Consider the following 18,065-nt stretch of genomic DNA (forward strand, 5'->3'; position numbering starts at 1 on the left):
GCCCAATATCAAACCTGCCTTTCATCATGAAAGTCTTAGAATAAACAGCTTTATCACAATTAGAAAACCACCTTGAAGACAACAAAATGCTATACCCAAACCAGTTCGGAGTTAGAAAGAAAATCAATCAATAGAAACCCTATTCATCTCTTTAACTGATCCAGTGCTACAATGCTTTGACAACAAATCATTTATTCTGGTACTAATAGACTTAAATGTAGCATTTGACACTGTTGACCACACCCTGCTTTGCCACCAGCTGAATGAAATTGGAATAGGTGGAAATACCATTAAATCCTTCTCTTCCTTCTTAAAAGATGGGACTTTCCAAGTCAAACTAGGTAACCAAATCTCAGACACCTTTCCGATAGATTCAGGTGTCCCCCAAGGTTCAGAACTCTCAATATCTATCTCCTGCTTATATGCGCTCTAACGAGGCTGGGAATCTTCTTCCTATATGCAAATGATATACAATTCTACATCCCTTTTGACAAAACATTAAAAAAACACAAAAACTGAAGCTACCCTGTCAATATACATGAAGGCCATACAACAAAATCTTTCCCAACTGAAACTAACTTTTAACACAAATAAAACAAATTATATGATACTCAAACCGCCAACCCTAAATCTAGGAATTACCAATATTATTCCATTAGATGAAGTTCGAGGCCTTGGAATTCAAATCGATGAGAACTTCATTATAAAAAAGCATATAAGCAAATTAATCAAATCAGGATACTCCAAGTTGAGAATTCTATATTGACTAAAACCTCTTAACAATACAAGACTTTCGCACTGTCTTGCAAACACTTATTTTCTCAAACTTAGACTACTGCAACTCCCTGTTACTAGGCCTCCCCGTAAGTCTATTAAAACCACTGCAGCTTCTTCAAAATGCATCAGCAAGACCCCTTTCTAAGGACAAACCCCTCACTAATGTCCCTGCACTGGCTCCCTGTTCAATCTAGAATCCATTATAAAGCATTGTCACTATTATTCATCATCAACAATATTAGGAATGACACAAACTCTATACACCGCAGTGAGACGAAGATCGCAAAAGAAAGGCCTCCCTAACGGTACCCTCAGAACATGCACCTAACGCTAATAAGAAACCAAAAGTTTGCAATAGCAGGCCTCAAGCTGTGGAACTCATTTCCAAGACTTTACGTCAGATAACAGAATAAAAGAATGACAAGCGTGAACTGAAAACATGGATGTTTGCAGGGCTTATGGTTTAATGTAAACAACTATAATGCTGATAACTGTATTAACAGTACAAGAGATAATGCTAGTTGATCAATATATAATGAATGATATAAAAGGTATTACTAGTAGGATTAGAATCTATTTTCATTGTTTTGTAGACCTAGAATGAATTAATATGAACCACTATGATTTCCATGATAATGTATAATTATGAACTAGAATATGCATTCTCTATGGTGTTGAATTCAAAGAGTGAACATTAACTCAAAGCATATGACCATTGACAATGAATATGATTGCTAATACTGTAAACCGCTGTGATCTTTTATTTATTTATTCTTATTTAGAAGCTTTTATATACCGATGAACGTTGGGAACATCTCATCGGTTCACATTAAACAAAATGCAGCTAAACGAGCTTTACAGACCAACAAGGAACAATGCACATTGTTCCTTGTTGCTCTGTAAAGTGAGTAAGGTGAGTAAGGTTTCTTCTTTTGGAACGATGGTACATAAAATGCCTAAATAAATAAAAATACATTTTAGTAAACCACCACGATGCGAGAAGTGTGCGGTTGATAAATTCTTTTAAATTAACCTTCGGTAAAGGATATCACTTAACCACAGATGAAGTTCTTGAAGATAAGCCACTCACTGTGGGCTTATCTTGTCAATCATTTTGAGGGGGCAAAAAGTCCGTTTTTTTGTAGCACCGAAAAGTGCTGCTATGGGTGCTGCAGTGCAGCACGGAAACAAAGTAAAAAAAAAAAAACAAACACAGAACAAAAAACTGAGATAAAATGAATTTTGAAAAAATATCTGGAAAGACTGAGTACACCATGCTGTGCTCAGACAAAAAATGAATGAAGAGGCTCACACGGCAATGCCCGCACATGCTCAGTAGAGCGTCAAAGCTCTACTAGCTAGGAGAGATGAGTTTGTTCGGTGCCACCAGATGAGGTATCTCACATATAATGGCTAATTCAGTCTGCTTATCGACAGAAATGTACCTTAAGCACATACAGGCTTCTGACTAACATGGAATGATTTTAAACAGCAGGCCTCTTCCAGGATCTATTACTTAAACAGATAGTGCACACTTTGGAAGGAGGAGCTCCAACTTGGCACCTGTACCCTAATTCTGCTTCAAGAGTAAAAAGTCTCCATATTCTTGGCTAGAAGGTCTGAGCTCCTAGCATGAGTTATATATAACTCTCACTTATATGAAACATTCAGATGAAATGTTTTATGGATTGCTAAGGCCAGGAAGCTGTTCCCATCCTACATATGAGACTGTTAAATGTATTTCAAAGCTTAACCATCTCCTCTTCCCTGCCATGGACTATAGCCCCAGATATGTGCTAAACACGTTTTAAACTGAGCAATAAGAACAAAGTATGATCAGCTTGGCCAGATCTCTTTAGCAGTACTGGGGATAAACTCTGGCTTCTCTCATTGTTAAAAATATACCAAGAACACAGAAAGGAACTAGATATCACTGTAGTGCTAACATCATGATTTTATCTGTATCTACCTGACTTTGATGTCACCAGTCCTCACATCCTAATGGTTATTCCTATTCTCTGCACTGTGCTTTCCATATTTTCCGGAGAAGCCAGTATCAGTCAGTGTCACAGAAACTGCTTTGAAAGACATATTCCAAACAACAGATTACGATTCCGCTTCAGCATGCATACGAGAATGTGACTAGTGAACTTGGTGACAACAGAGGCATCAAGGCCTACAGAATATTAATGAAGTCCTATGTACCTTTGTACTCACCTCGCCCATTGAGTCCTGAGACTCCTGTTGGAAGGACTGAGAGTCAGCATCAGCATCTGTACTTTCTTCCACCACAGCTTCTTCCTGAAGGAACATATTCAAGAGATAACAAAGCACACCAGGCAGTCCATTTATATCCAAAAAAGCCATGCTAGATCTACAAACTATAGCATGTTTGTTTAGATCTACAAACTATAGCATGTTTGTCTTTTATGTTTTAAAATGCAATGTTTGTCAAATTGCATCTTATATTATGGATATATATGTTGTACTTTTAATATATATAGCTTTGATTATATTTATAGAAAGGCAATTCAGCAAGATAAATTAAACATGTTACTTGCATATAACTACTGACTGGAAGCACTAGCCTATGAGTGGAAAAAGGGATGGCTAACTTCCCATTACAAAACATTAAGGGGTGAATTTTAAAGCGTTGCTCGCACTAAAAGGGCCCATGTACACGAATATCTGGGCTTGTGTGAGCAATGTGTATTTTAAAAGCTGCAAATTACGTGCATATATGCCATGGTCAAGCAAATAAAAGGGGGGAGGGAGAGGGCGGAGCCTGGGCTTCCGAGGCGGAGCCTAGTTACACACAATTCCATATTTTAAAACCAGTCACTGCAGCACGCAGCAGGTTGTTAGCCATGTATGTTTACTTCAGCCCTTGATGAGGTGCAAGTCTTCATAAATCTTTGCTTAGGCCTAAATCGACTGGGTGAGGGGTCTGGGTCAACTTGGGGGAGTAAAGGCTGAAAAACCAGAGGGGTCCGGATGACATAGACACAGACTGGGCAAACTGGTGGACCAATGAGTAAAACTAGGAATGTCCTTCACCCGAGCATTTTTTTTAAATCCACTTCCTTGCATGTGTTAAAGCCAACAAATTCCTACGGAAGATATGGGATTTAGATCTGCTCGAGTAACCACTTAAAACTAGGAGCACACGTACACGCAGTAGGCATATCTTAAATCATATGCGGGTAAGTGTGTGCATGATTCAAAATTCCAGCGTATGCTCGCTCACATGCGCGAGCATGGGCTCCCGCACGCTTGTTTTAAAGTTACCGTTACAGAGAGCAATTTTCAAAAGGGATTTCTGCTGGTAAAAAGCATTTTCTCTCTGTAAACTGCCTACTGAGAAATTACTACTTACCTGATAATTTCCTTTTTTTTTTTTTTCTTAGGGCAGTTAGACGAATCCAGAACAAGTGGGTTATGCACCTCTACCAGCAGGTGGAGACGGAGTAAGCTGTCATCACAGTATATATATACCCCTGCAGTGACATCAGCCCACCAGTATTCTCTTCAAAAGAGACTGTGGACAGATTAGCACAAACTTGATGAAAAACAGATAACCATGTCAATACTCAGCCAACAGGTAACACTGAGCTTGGATAAGAAAGTAATAACACTAGGCTAGGGACTGGTGTAACACTTACCAGAAAGCCCTGTAAAACGTCAGCACACAGGAGGATCAATACGCAATCATCCAGCAGCCAAGGGAGGCAAGCTGGAGTCATCTGACTGTCCTAAAGAATAGGAAATTACTAGGTAAGTAGTAACTTCTCATTTCTTAGCATCCAGTCAGATGAATCCAGAACAAGTGGGATGTACCCAAGCTACTCCCGAATAGTGTGGGAGGCTGCCTGTGATCCAGTCAAAACCACACATGCAAAGGCCGTGTCCTCCCGATTCTGAAAATCCAGACAATAACACCTGGAAAAGGTGTGTAAGGAGGAGCACATCGCAGCTCGGCAAGTGTCGGCAGGAGACACCAATCTAACTTCTGCCAATGACACTGCCTGAGCCCTAGTGGAATGATCCCTAACCTTACTAGGTAATGGCTTCCCAGCATCCATGTATGCAGCCATGACTGCCTCCTTAATCCAGCAAGCTAACGTAGCCTGTGAGGCTGGCTCTCCCTGTTTAGTACTGTTGTGAAGGACAAACAGGCGATCTGACTCACAAAGGCTCAGTAATCTCTAAGTACCTAACAATATGTCTCTTGACATCCAAGGGTTGCAACAGACCCTACATCTCTCTCTCTGTCCACAGATGGCAGGGAGATGGACTGATTCAAGCGAAACTCAATGACACCTTCATAAGAACATAAGAAGAACATAAGAAAATGCCATACTGGGACAGACCAAGGGTCCATAAAGCCCAGCATGCTGTTTCCAACAGTGGCCAATCCAGGCCATAAGAACCTGGCAAGTACCCAAAACCTAAATCTATTCCATGTTACCATTGCTAATGTCAGTGGTAAAAAGGAAGGAACAGTATGCAGCTGTACCACCCCTGGAGTCACCTGAAGAAATGGCTCCCGGCAACACAAGGCCTGCAATTTGGAAACCCTACGCACAGAACAAATTGCCACAAGGAAAACAGGTTTCAAGGTCAGCAACTCCAAGGACAGAGTACGTAGCAGTGTAAACATAGGGTCTGCCAAAAACTCCAAAACCTAATTAAGACTTCATATGTGCACCGGAAACCGCAAAGGAGGCCGAAGTTGGGTCATTTCAGGATGAGTTGACAAAGATTCACAATTTACCTGACTCCTGGAACAGGCAACAGCTGCTACTTGTACTTTTAAGGAATTAAGGCCCAAACCTTTATTCAAGTCATCCTAAAAAAATTCCAAAATTAACAGAATTTTGATCAAGGAAGGGAGAGTACCTCGATCCTCACACCAGGCCTCAAACACTCCAAACCTGCACATAGGCCAAGGATGTGGAGAACTTTCTAACTCTTAGCAAGGAGAAAATCACTGCCACAGAGTGTCCACGTTTCAGCAAATCAGCCCTTTCAAGGGCCATACCGCAAGACAAAATCAAGTTGGTTCTTTGTGAAGTACAGGCCCCTACTGCAACAGGTTCCTGTGTGCTGGAAGTCAAAATCCACCAGCAGCCTCCACAAATCTGCATACCATGGTTTCCAATCCTTCGAAACAATCTGCCCAACATGGGCCATAGAGGAAAGGCATACAGCAATTTGTCTTCCATCTACTCCTGCACTAGGGCATCGATCCCCAATGACTTTGGATCGCTTCTGTGGCTGAAGAATCATGGAACTTTCACACTGCGCAAAGTAGCCAACAGGTCTAGGAATGGGAGACTCCAGTGATCCCGAATCAGCTGAAATGCCTCGTCTGACAACACCCACTCTCCTGGGTGCTGTCAGACGAGGCATTACTTTGTCTTTGCCTGTAATGTGTATGGCTGAGCTCATCTGGAATGCACCTCTGCCCATTCCATAAGTTGATATATTTCCTGCGACACTTGCTGGCTCTTTGTTACTCCTTGACAATTGATGTAAGCCACAGTGGTTGTATTGCCCGACATTATCCGGACTGATAGATCCTACAGCCTGTTGCTGAATTGCAAACACACCAACCAGATGCCCTGGCTTCCAGTCGATTGATGTTTCAGAGAGACTCCTCTGTATTCCAGCGCCTTTTTTGCCGTTAGTTCCTGACAATGAGCTCCCCAATCCAAGGAGGCTTGCATCTGTTGCCAGCACTAGCCAGTCCGGTGATGCTAGGGAAACTCCCTTTCTTAGATGCTCTGCAGCCACCACTGCAGTTGGGAGGAGACTTCCACTGGCAGCAGCAGCTGAATTGAATAGTCCTGAGACTGCAGGTTTCACCGAGAAAGCAGGGAGCGCTGAAGAGGACGCATATGCACCTTTGTCCAAGGGACCACTTCTAGGGTCGCCGCCATTAAGTCAAGTACTTGTAGGTAGGACCATATGCCGGGTGCGGAGTATCCAACAGATGGAGCTATGTCATCAATTTCTGAATGTCCTGCCTCGTGTCAAACTGAACCCTGAAGTAATCCAACAACCGAGCAGCTGAAGACTGCTCTTGGTCAGGTTCACCACCCAGTCAAGCTCCTGCAACAGGGAAATCATCTTGCGGGACACTCTGCAGCTCTCTTCCAGCGACTTGGTTCAAATCAGCCAGTCGTCCAAATACGGGTGTATGAGGATCCCATCTTTTTGCCACTACCACCATCACCTTGGACAAGGTCTTTGGGGCAGTGGCCAGACCAAAGGGCAGGGCCCGAAACTGATAATGGCATTCCAGAACTGCAAACCGCAGAAAGTGTTGCTCTAGTCGGATGGTAATATGAAGGTACGTCTTGAACAGATCCAAAGAGGTCAGAAACTCCCCCGACTAAACAGCCATTATTACTGAGCACAATGTTTCCCGCAGATGACTGTTGTCACCTTTAAGATCCAGGATGGGACGAAAGGAACCCTCCTTCTTGGGCACAATGAAATAAATGGAATATCGACCCGTATTTTCTTGAGACTCAGGCATTGGAATCACAGACTGAAGAGCCTTGCCAATGTAATTTTCACTGCCTGCTTCTTCTGCAATACTGCTAAACTCCAGCGCATATCCTTCTTGTATCACCTTCAGGACCAATTGATCCGATGTGATCTTGACCCACCTCTGATAGAATAGGGAGGCATCCCCCTATCTCCAGTTCCTGGGGATGGGTCTGCAAACCTTCATTGGGAGGGTCGGGAAGTTCCACTACTTGAACCCGCGGCCCTTCTTAGCTGTCGGGGACGAAAGGACTGAGACCTACCAAAAGATTGAGTCCTCTGAAGGGTCGTTCCTCTATAGGGATGAAACCTCCTGGATCCTCTAGTACGACCTGTCACGTTGAAAGAGCATGGCGCCTGCTTCTTATCCTCTGGCAAACAAGGAACCGGAGGTTCACCCCAATTACTGGTCAATTTTTCCAACTCGCTCCTAAATAAAAGCAAGCCTTTAAAAGGCAAGTAGGTAATGTTAGTCTTGGAGGCTGCATCGGCCGACCAATTTCTCAGCCATACCTGACACCTGGCTGCTACAATGGAAGCCACTCCTCTGGCTGAAGAGCAGACCAAATTATTGCCCATATCTGCTAAAAAGGAAGCAGTGGGTTCCATAACTGCCCTGGAGTTCACCCTAGAGTCATCGACCTCCTGATAGAGAAATAAACAAGATTGAGCCACCAATGAACAAGAAACGATCTGTAAGGTCATTGCCACTGCATCAAATGCTTGCTTAAGGATAGTCTCAATCCTATCACGAGCATCCTTCAAGGCCACTCCTCCTTTAATTGGAATAGTGGTCCGCTTGGAGACTGCACACACACACGTGCATTTACCTTTGGAAAACGTAAATGCTCTCTTTCCACTGGATCCAAAGGGTATAGGCGTTCCAAAACCAGACCCCCTTTGAAATTAGCCTCTGGGGTGCCCCACTCAAGATCAATTAATTCTTGAATGGCTTCCATCATGGGGAAAAAAAACAAGAGGCCTTACGCAGCGAAACCAAAATGGGATTTTTCTTTGGCTCAGTCAAAGCGAATACTCCAGGAACTCCAAGCATTTTCAAGGTCTGGGAAATCAGAGCCGGCAGTTCATCTTTATGAAAGAACCGCAGTATAGTTCTATACGGTTCTAATCCTGGTGGAATTTCACCATCCTCAAGGCAGTCAGGATCAGCTTCATCATCTGTGCCATCCGGACCTTCATTGTGAAGACCTGCTGCCAGACTAGCAGTATCCAGTGCTTAACAGTAGGTCCCGGTGAGGATCTTTCCTGTGACTCCACTCTGAGTGCATTAGAGAGGACTGAAGACTACACCTGGAGAAAGGATTGCAGGCCCTGGAAAAACTCTACCCACGAAAAGGTAGAAGCATCCAATCCAAGAGGTACTTGAGGTGTACACACTGAGCTACCATCCCCACTGAGGAACCAGTTAGGGGAGTTCCAAAATCAGGCACCCCACCTGAGCCGTCTATACCCAGCTGGGAAGAGCCAGGCTTAGTGAAATCATAAGGCGGCAATTCTCCCTGAGCCTCCAAACAGTGCTGGTGCAAGTTAGCGGGCACTCCTGGCTGAGATGCCCAAATATGACAGGCAGCGCAAAGAGAAAGGCACTTAGGTTTCTCAGGCATAGGTGCCATTATGGCAGACGGAGTGCTTAAGTGGTGGCAGGAGGTGTGCGGTTAGCTTTTTTTTTTTTTTTTTTTTTAAATATACATCTTTTGCAAATCACCTTTTATACCTTTTTTCTCTATAGCTTGCATGTAAACAGCTCATTGTTCCTGATACCAGAACACACATTTTCCCTGCTCCATAAATCTTTACATCCCCCTTTCTCAACATCTGCTTCCCCTTATTGCTTTCTCACTTCAGCCTTGCACAAAAGGCCATGATTTATCATCGTCCTCTGCTTCCACCAAATTTCCCTTTGTGTCTGCTCAGATGGAACAAATATGAGAAAACATGTTCTTTCCTTATTTTTACTCCCCATAACTAGAAATAGTACTTGAAAAACAAAAACCATTGAAAAAAGGGGGCGAGGGTCACATTCTCCATATGGCATGTCTCCTCAGAACAAGGGTCACACTTTATAGGGAGAGACAACCTGGTAACCCAGGGGTAACCCATAAGGGTCACACTCTGGAAACCCAGTCATAGCTCCCCTATCTGAAGGGAAAGAAAAGCAATGGGAATCGGGGCCTCCCGATCCTGAAAATCCTTCCTACTCTCCTGGGGAGAGTGGGTTACAGTAACTGATCTGTGAAGTTCATAAACGACCTTATTGGCAAGAAGTGGCCACCTAGTCAAGTAATCCATGGACCAGTGAGAATGATCCAACTGCCGCTGCTGTCCCTCCAACCAGCGCAAAGAGAAAGGCTAAGTGCCTTTCTCTTTGCGCTGCCTGTCATATTTGGGCATCTCAGCCAGGAGTGCCCGCTAACTTGCACCAGCACTGTTTGGCCTGCAAGGAGATGCCCTGATTCAAAAGAATCAAGGCTCCAGCCTAACAATGGACCTGCAAGGGATGGAGCCCCAGAGGCTTCTCCCCCTAAGGGGATTCAACATAAGTTAATAGGGGAGGGGTTGAAAGATATACCCCTCTTCTGTGGGAAGATTCCAGACATACCTTCCTGGTGGTATGTGGAACCACTAGGGACCTTTCTGGCCCCTAGTGGTTCAACTAGGAATGCAGGCTTATGTCCGACTTGTGGCAGCGATGCACAGCATGGTGTGCTTGCCACGAGGGAAACTGAAGCCTTCTGCTTTAAAGCATGATGACCAGTACTCATGTAGCAATACCCATCTTGCGTCTGGCAGTGCACATATGCATCTCATCGCCGCACTCGTGGGTAGAATCCCACATCATAGCAGGGGTAGACTACCACCTGTCAGAGATGGTGGCTGCCACTGCGAAAAAGCAATCCAAAAGTGTGTGATGGCATCCTCCTCCCTAGTGTCCCATTGCACCCAAAGATGCGAAACGGGCAAGGAAGCTGATTCCTTGACGGGATGATGGTAGCCCCGCTACTTCTGGCACTGTACAGGCCGAGAGAATTCCGCACGCCAGCACCTAAGGTGCTTGGAAGAGTAGACACCCCCACCATTCCCGACCATGCATGAAGCACTCCACTTTGTACACCAACTTAATAGAGTCAGCAGATTACAGTGTGTTGACGGCATCCTCAGTAACACTGGGATTCTGACTGTAGCCATCCCTGTTGGTAGGCTCCTGAACTTGCGCTCCCCCCAGTCTGACCATTCGATGACACAACAAACAGAATGGGGTCACCAAGTATATTCTCCATCCCAAATGATTACAGACCACCAATGCAAAGTTAGACTCACTGACTCTGGCAACAGACACCTGGAAGAGTCTCGAGACTGGAAGTCCAGGCCATTTACAAAGTATGCATGTACATCTTTGCCTGTGGTACCAGGGCCAAAACTGTTGCCATAGGTTCAAGAACCTGTAGGTAGGAGCATATTGTTGGATTTCTAGCTGAACTGAATATCCGGATTTGACCACACATCTGCTGAACCTTGTTGCCCATTAGATGAACATGTCCTTCCTCCACAATGAATAAAGATCACTGATACTCCAAGTGTCTGACATGGCAATAGCATGCATCTTGGGGAAATGACAATATACCCCAACTCTTGTAACCATGTAGCACTCGCTTCGTAACCAGTCTCATAATCCAACTTCACTCTCATCAAGTCATCGTTCAGATGTGGGTGAAGCCAAAGATAAACAACCTTCATTTTGCAATGTCGAAACCACCACCACTATTACCTACGAGAAAGATTACTGCCATCCCACCATGGTGCCTTTTGCCTGGCGGGAGCCAAAGGTTAGAGTGGATCGCCGTTCCCCATTTCGATTGTGTAAATATGTCGATTGTGTAAATATGTAAATTGTTATATCTCAGTTAAAACTGTTCCTATTTTTTCTCTCTCCCTTTACTGATGACTAACTCTATCCTTCCCGCTTATTGCGTGCCTGCTATCTCCTTGCCCCCTTCTTCTCCTCCTTTCATTCCTGCTCCCTCTTCCCCTCCCTGTTTTTTGTAACTTTCTTGCTCAGTACTTCAATGTTGATTGTAAACCGGCATGATATGTCCTATGAATGTCGGTATAGTTCAAAAGCATATAAATAAAATAAAATAAATAAAATAAAAATTTTATTTTTATTATTCCAGCTGTACATGCTCCACGGGCCTGAGTCAGAGAGAAACCTTAAATCTCCTTGCTCTCCTGCAGTCACAATATGGCCGCTGGACCCACAGCTAAAACCGCAGAGAGGGACTTCCACCATGATGAAAATGATCCCGCCAGTTTTGGAGCAGGGAAGCAGTGCAGGACCACAGCTCCATCCACCTCATGCACGCTAAGTTAAGAGTTGGGAGTCTGCAGCCAGCATCACTGCCCTGTGGCTGCAAAACGGTCACTGGGGCCTCCAAGGATCTAAGAGCCTTTTTTTTTTAAACAGATGTGGCCCCTTCTTGCAGACTTAAAGCTTCAGCTCTGGAGGTCCCCAGCCTCAGGGCTAGGAACACTCATGGTCGAGTTTAGAGCCACTTCCTGACATCACTTCTCCCAGTCAACAGTCTATCATATTGCCCAAGTGGTGGGGAAAAAAAAAAAAGAACCACAGCCACAACGCAAGATAATTTCACCGGCAGCTAAATGCAGAAAGGTCCCTCTGATCTGCAAACCATGGAAAAAGCAACAGGATCCACTCTTCTCAGCACAATCAGGCTTTCTCCCTTTTTTTTGATTCAGCTCCTTCAGGAACAGCAATATTTAAAGGCACAAGTTCCCACCGCAAAATAGACCATAGCAATAGGGAAGGGAGAAAGGATAAGCAAGAGGCTTGGGAAGGAAACAGATTCCTCACCACAAATCCCCCTGAAGATTCCGGGTCCTATTCTACTTAGAGGGAGGGAGCACAATGCTCTCCCTGCTATAGCAAACAGCTCTGTGACTTTTAAGGACCCCACTCAACTTAGGGAGGATCTGACCTTCACGTCAGAAGCTCCAAAGACTTTCCTTTTCCGCCAACAGGCCTGACTCCACAGCACGAGGTGCCCACCATCTACTGCAGACAGGTAATACTGGCAGGCAGGTGTCAGCACTGATGTATATAAGCAGTGACATCGGCAAGCCTGTTGATCTCTGTCTCCATCTGCTGGTGGCGTGCATAATCCACTGGTCTGGTCTAGTCTGACTGAAGAGTTAAAAATAATTTTACAAACTATGTGGCAGAACCAGACAACTTACAAAATACTGTGTATCTTTGCCTCAAAGAATGCATGTATATTTGTCTGTGCACTTTTTTCAAATGCAAGCTTTTGTCACTTATTTTAGAAAAATACACTCATGTTCTACATACAAAATAAATATACTGCATGTTCTGAACAGAGGTAGGTGTTTTATAAAGTATGTGCACACTCTGCTTATAAAAATACTTACTTTTGCATGCAGTTATAATTACCAGGTCATTACCACCATCACCAGTTCACCCAGACCCCCAGCATATCACCCTGACCCCTAACACTTAACCCAGACCTCCCACTGAATAACTGCAAACAAAAGACAAGTGCAATTTCAGTTCTGCGACTCAATTAGCAGATACAAAAGCATGCTTTTGGTAATGTATGCACGTACATTGCTTACAAAACACTAATTTCAAACTTCGACCTAGAACACCCCTAAAGTACCCCCTTTTTAACTTTTAACATTTACAGATGATACTGCTAGTATGTACACAATTCAGGCTTTTATAAAATACTCCTTGTGCATACATACTACTTACATGCAAAACTTCCAATTTTAATTACTAGAACCTTTTGAAATTTACCCATGGACTTTGTAGCAATGCAGACAATTTGAAAATTGCCCCCCTAAAGGCACAATTTCTCTTAGGATGCACATATTCTGCATCTGCAATACATAAACACTGAGGCTGTCACCGTGAATCAATCATAGTAACATGTAAGGAAAGCAGAATTGCCTCGAAGTAGCTCTAGAAAGCCTTTCTTAGACCAGGCAAATAGAGAAATGTACAAAAGCAAACACCCCGAGCACCAGGGTGTGCAATTAGTAATTATGAGCTGTAGTATATTTTATTGGATAAACCAATATGCACATTTTGCAAGATATGTTTATGTGACAATTTCTTGTGGAACACATAGCTCCATTCACTAAATCATATTTGGAATTAAGACAGACTCTATTAGGCTTCCAAGACCAGAAACCTCTCAGAAAAGCTCACCTTTCTGTTACCCTCTATCCTATGTTGAATGTATAATGATACATATTTTTATAGCACTGTTAGATGGATGCAGCGCTGAACAATGGTGCTAAGTATACAGGTGTGAGAAGTCCATGCCCCAAAGAGCTTGCAAACCAACAGGAGAAGGCGACTTGCTGAGGTCACAAGGAGTGTCGGTGGAAGAAGTGAGATTTGAACCCCAATTTCCCGGCCTATTGTTCTAACCATTAGGCTAGTGGGTTCCCAAACCTATCCTGAGCATGCTAATTTACCTCATGCATATTCATTATGGATTTCCTGACACCTTGACTGGCTTGGGGTCCCGCAGGACAGGTTTGGGAACCTCTGTATTAGGCTATTCCTTTGGAATATACATGGATAGGAGCACTATGGAAGGCTCTATCATTTATATTGTTTAGGTCTGCAAACATAGCACATACTGACACATATCCCAAAGATTCATAAGCACATGAAACTGCAATAGTCTTCTGAGTGATAGTAATCTTTCTAAAACCATTTTGCTAGTGAAACAGGGTCTTCCTAAGTACAAGGGCCCAGGTACACACCTCGATTCCAACTTGCTGTACCGCTCTCAGTTTCTTTGGAAGAGGCATGTCCACCATCTCTTCTGGGCCCCGGTCTGCGTGCTCTACAGAAGCTTCCTCTTCTTCCTCCCGAGGTCGTTTAGGCAAGGATGAGCTTGGGGTAGCTGAAACTAGAAGACCTTGTGTCGTGACTAATTAGCAGGGCCCAAATGTCAGCAACTGAGAGGCAACATCTCAAAACCTCACCCAAACCAACTGGGCAGGCTAAGTGGAAATAGCAACCTCTTTGCCTTCCTTTTCTAGCCCAGATTGCTATATCACTTTTTGTAATGCCCCATGCGTCCTAGATAGCAAAGACAACGGGTGAAGGATGGCACAAAGGCCAAAGGAGCAGTGGCTATTTACATGCTAGTAAGTTAAACGGTGGTAAAAAACCCAGAAGGCTGTTTCCCTTTCACTTTGGCTTGTCTATGTCTCATAATTATAACTCCATGCTGCTTTGTGCATTACTCTCTCCCCTTTCTGTTTCCTGCCGTGCTGCTTGTACTCGCTGTCATTGCATGACGTTTGCTAGCCTTAGTTCTCACCTCATCCTTGACAACATTTTGTATTCTTGTTCATCCGTATTAAAGGCTAAGATCGTGCTACTCTTCCTTATTGGCAAGTTTTTAATTGCTTCTTTACGTCTGCTTTTGCTTTCATTCCTTGATCGTCCCTGTGGCTTTAACTGTGTTAAAAAGCACACTCTAGCTCTTCTGCCTCCCCATGCCATTAAGCCTCTGTACTTAATTTTAAATTTAACGAGTTTTATATACCGTCAATCGAAAACGTCAAAATAACGCCATCATAATGGTTTACAAAATAAGGTTATAGGGATAAAGGGGTTGACAAGGGGTGTAATTAATTCAATATATTGTTTCTATAATTTAGTCTTATTTCCAGGACAATATTCATGCCTGCTTTTACATTACTGGTATGCAGGATATATTCTTTGTATAATAATTCTTTGCTGCTGTTTTTGTTGCTTTTGCTTGCTGACATTTGTTTTTTGTACAGATATGAAGTACATTATGTAAGTCCCTCCTGACAGCCCCATTGCCGAAACAGGGCCCTGCACCGTACAACGAACTGTATGAATAAAAGGCTCTGTGCCTTACTTTGAAGCCACACAAGACTACATTGATTTAACTTTCTTTAGACTGTTGTAGAGATGGGGAAAACATTGCATGCCTGGGAAATTAGAAGAGAGAATGTAGTCGAGTCCCAACTGGAAGAGAATGTATTACACAGCACAAGTTCCACTTTCGCCAACTGCTCACAATGCAAACCTATGCTATTTTGAGAAAACGCGTCTTTCAGTATTTAACTTTACTCATATTTCTCCCTAACTTGCCTTTTCATTGATAAATCAATTGAAGGAGCCTCTCTTTCAAGCATTTGTTCTTTTCTTGCACAGATGGTTCTATAGTCCTACCGTAACTTTGGGGAAAAACAATACTTGTGTGCACCTCAGAAAACCCACTGCAGTGCTGGTGATATTGTTCAGCTTTTGTATGGTTTTTCCTGTAATTAAACTATTAGCAGCTCCAGGAAAATGACTGCAGAAGGTGAACCAATCTCTGTGCAAAGTTAAATACACAACTATAAAAGGATCAGCACAATTACAGAAAATCGGTGCAATCAAACAATGCTCATTGCGTGTGACACAAAATCTCCCAAGTCCTTTATCTGGGTTTGGTTCAGTGCATTAAACCAACCTGTGCCAAAGACCGCTGTGGAAGTCGTGGGCCTCTCGATGGGAGAACTTTGCACCATTTCCACCATGGGAGAAGATGGCTCCTGACTGGACGGCTCAATCTGAGGAAGGCTCTGCTGAGTGGGCTGCACAAAAGCTGTGGCCTGGGTCTGTTGCTGGACAGTCAGGATCGGCTGAGAGAGGGAGGTCTGGACATTGGGACTAGTGGAACGAACTGAACCGCTTGTGCTCCCGAAGACAGGAACATGCTCCACTGGGCCTTCAGACTGCATAGCTGCACGAAAGTAACAAATACCGGCTTAGAAACTAACAAGGCAAAAACTGTATTTCTTAAACACACGTTATGAAATGCTCAAACAACTACTCCAGGCCCATCTCAATGATACTTTCTGGCTTTTAGAGATGCTGCAGTTATGAAATTCCTGCAGTGACATCATAACCGTCCCATATACAGAGCTGCCTTCCTGCAGCACTATCACAAGAATAGTTCAACCTGTTGTAGTACTGCTGGAATACATTGTAAGCACCACATTAAAGCATAAACTAAGAGCTTTACTATCAATTAATCTGGTTTATAACTTACCATAGGGAACTCATTTTGGAAACTGTATTGGTTTACAAAATATGCCCTCCCCTATTTTATGTTTTAATGTGGTGCTTACAATGTATTCCAGCAGTACTACCACAGGTTGAACTATCCTTGTGACAGAGCTGCAGGAAGGGACGGTTATGGTGGCTCTCAGCGCTACACACTTACCCTCCTGGGACTCCACCTGGGTTGTGGGCATAACAGTGGCTGTTGGAGTGGTGGTTGGTGTGGTCACCGTGGCTGGAGTAACCATTGGGCGGATGCTGGCTCTCGGCGTAGGCTTGTTTCCAGGAATAGTTGCTGCAGTCACTTTGCTTGAAGTGGCCACCACAGGTGTTGGCTTTATGTTAGCAGTTGGTGGCTCTGAAACACTTGCTCTGTAAACACAAATTTATCTTTAGCAAATATAAATCAAGCATGAAAGCCTTTTCAACATGAGTATATATCAATTTTTGTAATTTCTTTAAGAAAATTAACACATAACGTTGCTTGCTTGTAGCGGGCGTTCTCTGTGGATAGCAGGATAAACAGTTACACAAGTGGGTGCCATCATCTGACACGGTGGACATGAAGCGTTTCCTGGAGAACTCCAGAAGATACGTCCTGATGGTGGGGGACCCTTTAGCAAGCCATTTCCGTAATCGGAAGAGGATGGGTATTGTGTGACGGATTATCCTGCTGCCACAGAGAATGTCTGTTACAGGTAAGCAAGTTTGTGTTCTCCAAGGACAAAAAAGATTAATCAGCCATACAAATGGGAATCTCTAGGTAAGGGCTGCTTTCCAACAAAAAAAGCAACAAGGCTGTCACAACAGGTGGACATGACCATTTCTGTTGAGTGAAACCCATTTATTTATTTATTTACAAGAAAGATAACCTGAAATAAAGGGCTCTACGAGAAATGAAGTTGGATTCTACCTTTTAAAGAGACTCCCGAGGACAGACTGGCCAAACCTACTATTGTAATGGAGTCAGTGACTAGGCTGTAATGGGAAATGTGGACTATACTCCACATTGTAAACTCATTGCAGATTGATCTTAGATGGACCTCCAACGCTGCCATGGCTCTAACACACAAGGGAAAGATACATATACTGTCTGATCAGAAATTGCATAAACAGTAAACATCCCACACCAAAACAGCACCAATTTCCAGTGCTCAAACAGTAACCACCTTACCTAAGAAACGGCAACACTGAAAATATTACACCAGTGTAATATTAAGACACCAATACAGCTCCTATTAGAAAAACGGACCAAGCCAGGCTGCTATAGAGCCCTACACACAAACTACATGCCAGCAGAATACCTCTTTATAAGGCCTTCATAATAGTCAACTATTTATATCATTATAGGAGGGCCAGCTAATAACCGGGCCGATACAGTGAAAGTCGTGGGAGAGCCAGCGAGCGCCCGCTCTCCCGATGAGTGCACAGACCTCCTTTTTGACAGAAGCAGCGGCTGTCAGTCATGGGTTCGGAAAACGGACGCCAGCTAAATTGAGCGTCCGTCTTCCAACCCGCGGGCAGATTTTTTTATTTTTTTTATTTTTGGGGCCTCCGACGTAATATTAAG

General features: G+C 43.6%; 1 protein-coding gene across 1 annotated transcript in view; it reads right to left on the reverse strand.

The window, feature by feature from the left end:
* Positions 1–2,982: 2,982 nt before the first annotated feature.
* Positions 2,983–18,065, reverse strand: part of LOC115100326 (nucleoprotein TPR-like) — a gene marked incomplete at its 3' end in the record, with an annotated part of 228,078 nt that continues 212,995 nt past the window's right edge. The window contains exons 36-39 of the mRNA XM_029618746.1: positions 16,659–16,867; positions 15,903–16,175; positions 14,167–14,315; positions 2,983–3,078 (exon numbers count right to left, since the gene is read on the reverse strand). Coding sequence (XP_029474606.1) covers positions 2,983–3,078; positions 14,167–14,315; positions 15,903–16,175; positions 16,659–16,867 — 727 coding nt within the window. The remainder of the gene's footprint in view (positions 3,079–14,166; positions 14,316–15,902; positions 16,176–16,658; positions 16,868–18,065) is intronic.

Source organism: Rhinatrema bivittatum, chromosome 10 (genome assembly GCF_901001135.1).
Source record: "Rhinatrema bivittatum chromosome 10, aRhiBiv1.1, whole genome shotgun sequence".
NCBI lineage: Eukaryota > Metazoa > Chordata > Amphibia > Gymnophiona > Rhinatrematidae > Rhinatrema > Rhinatrema bivittatum.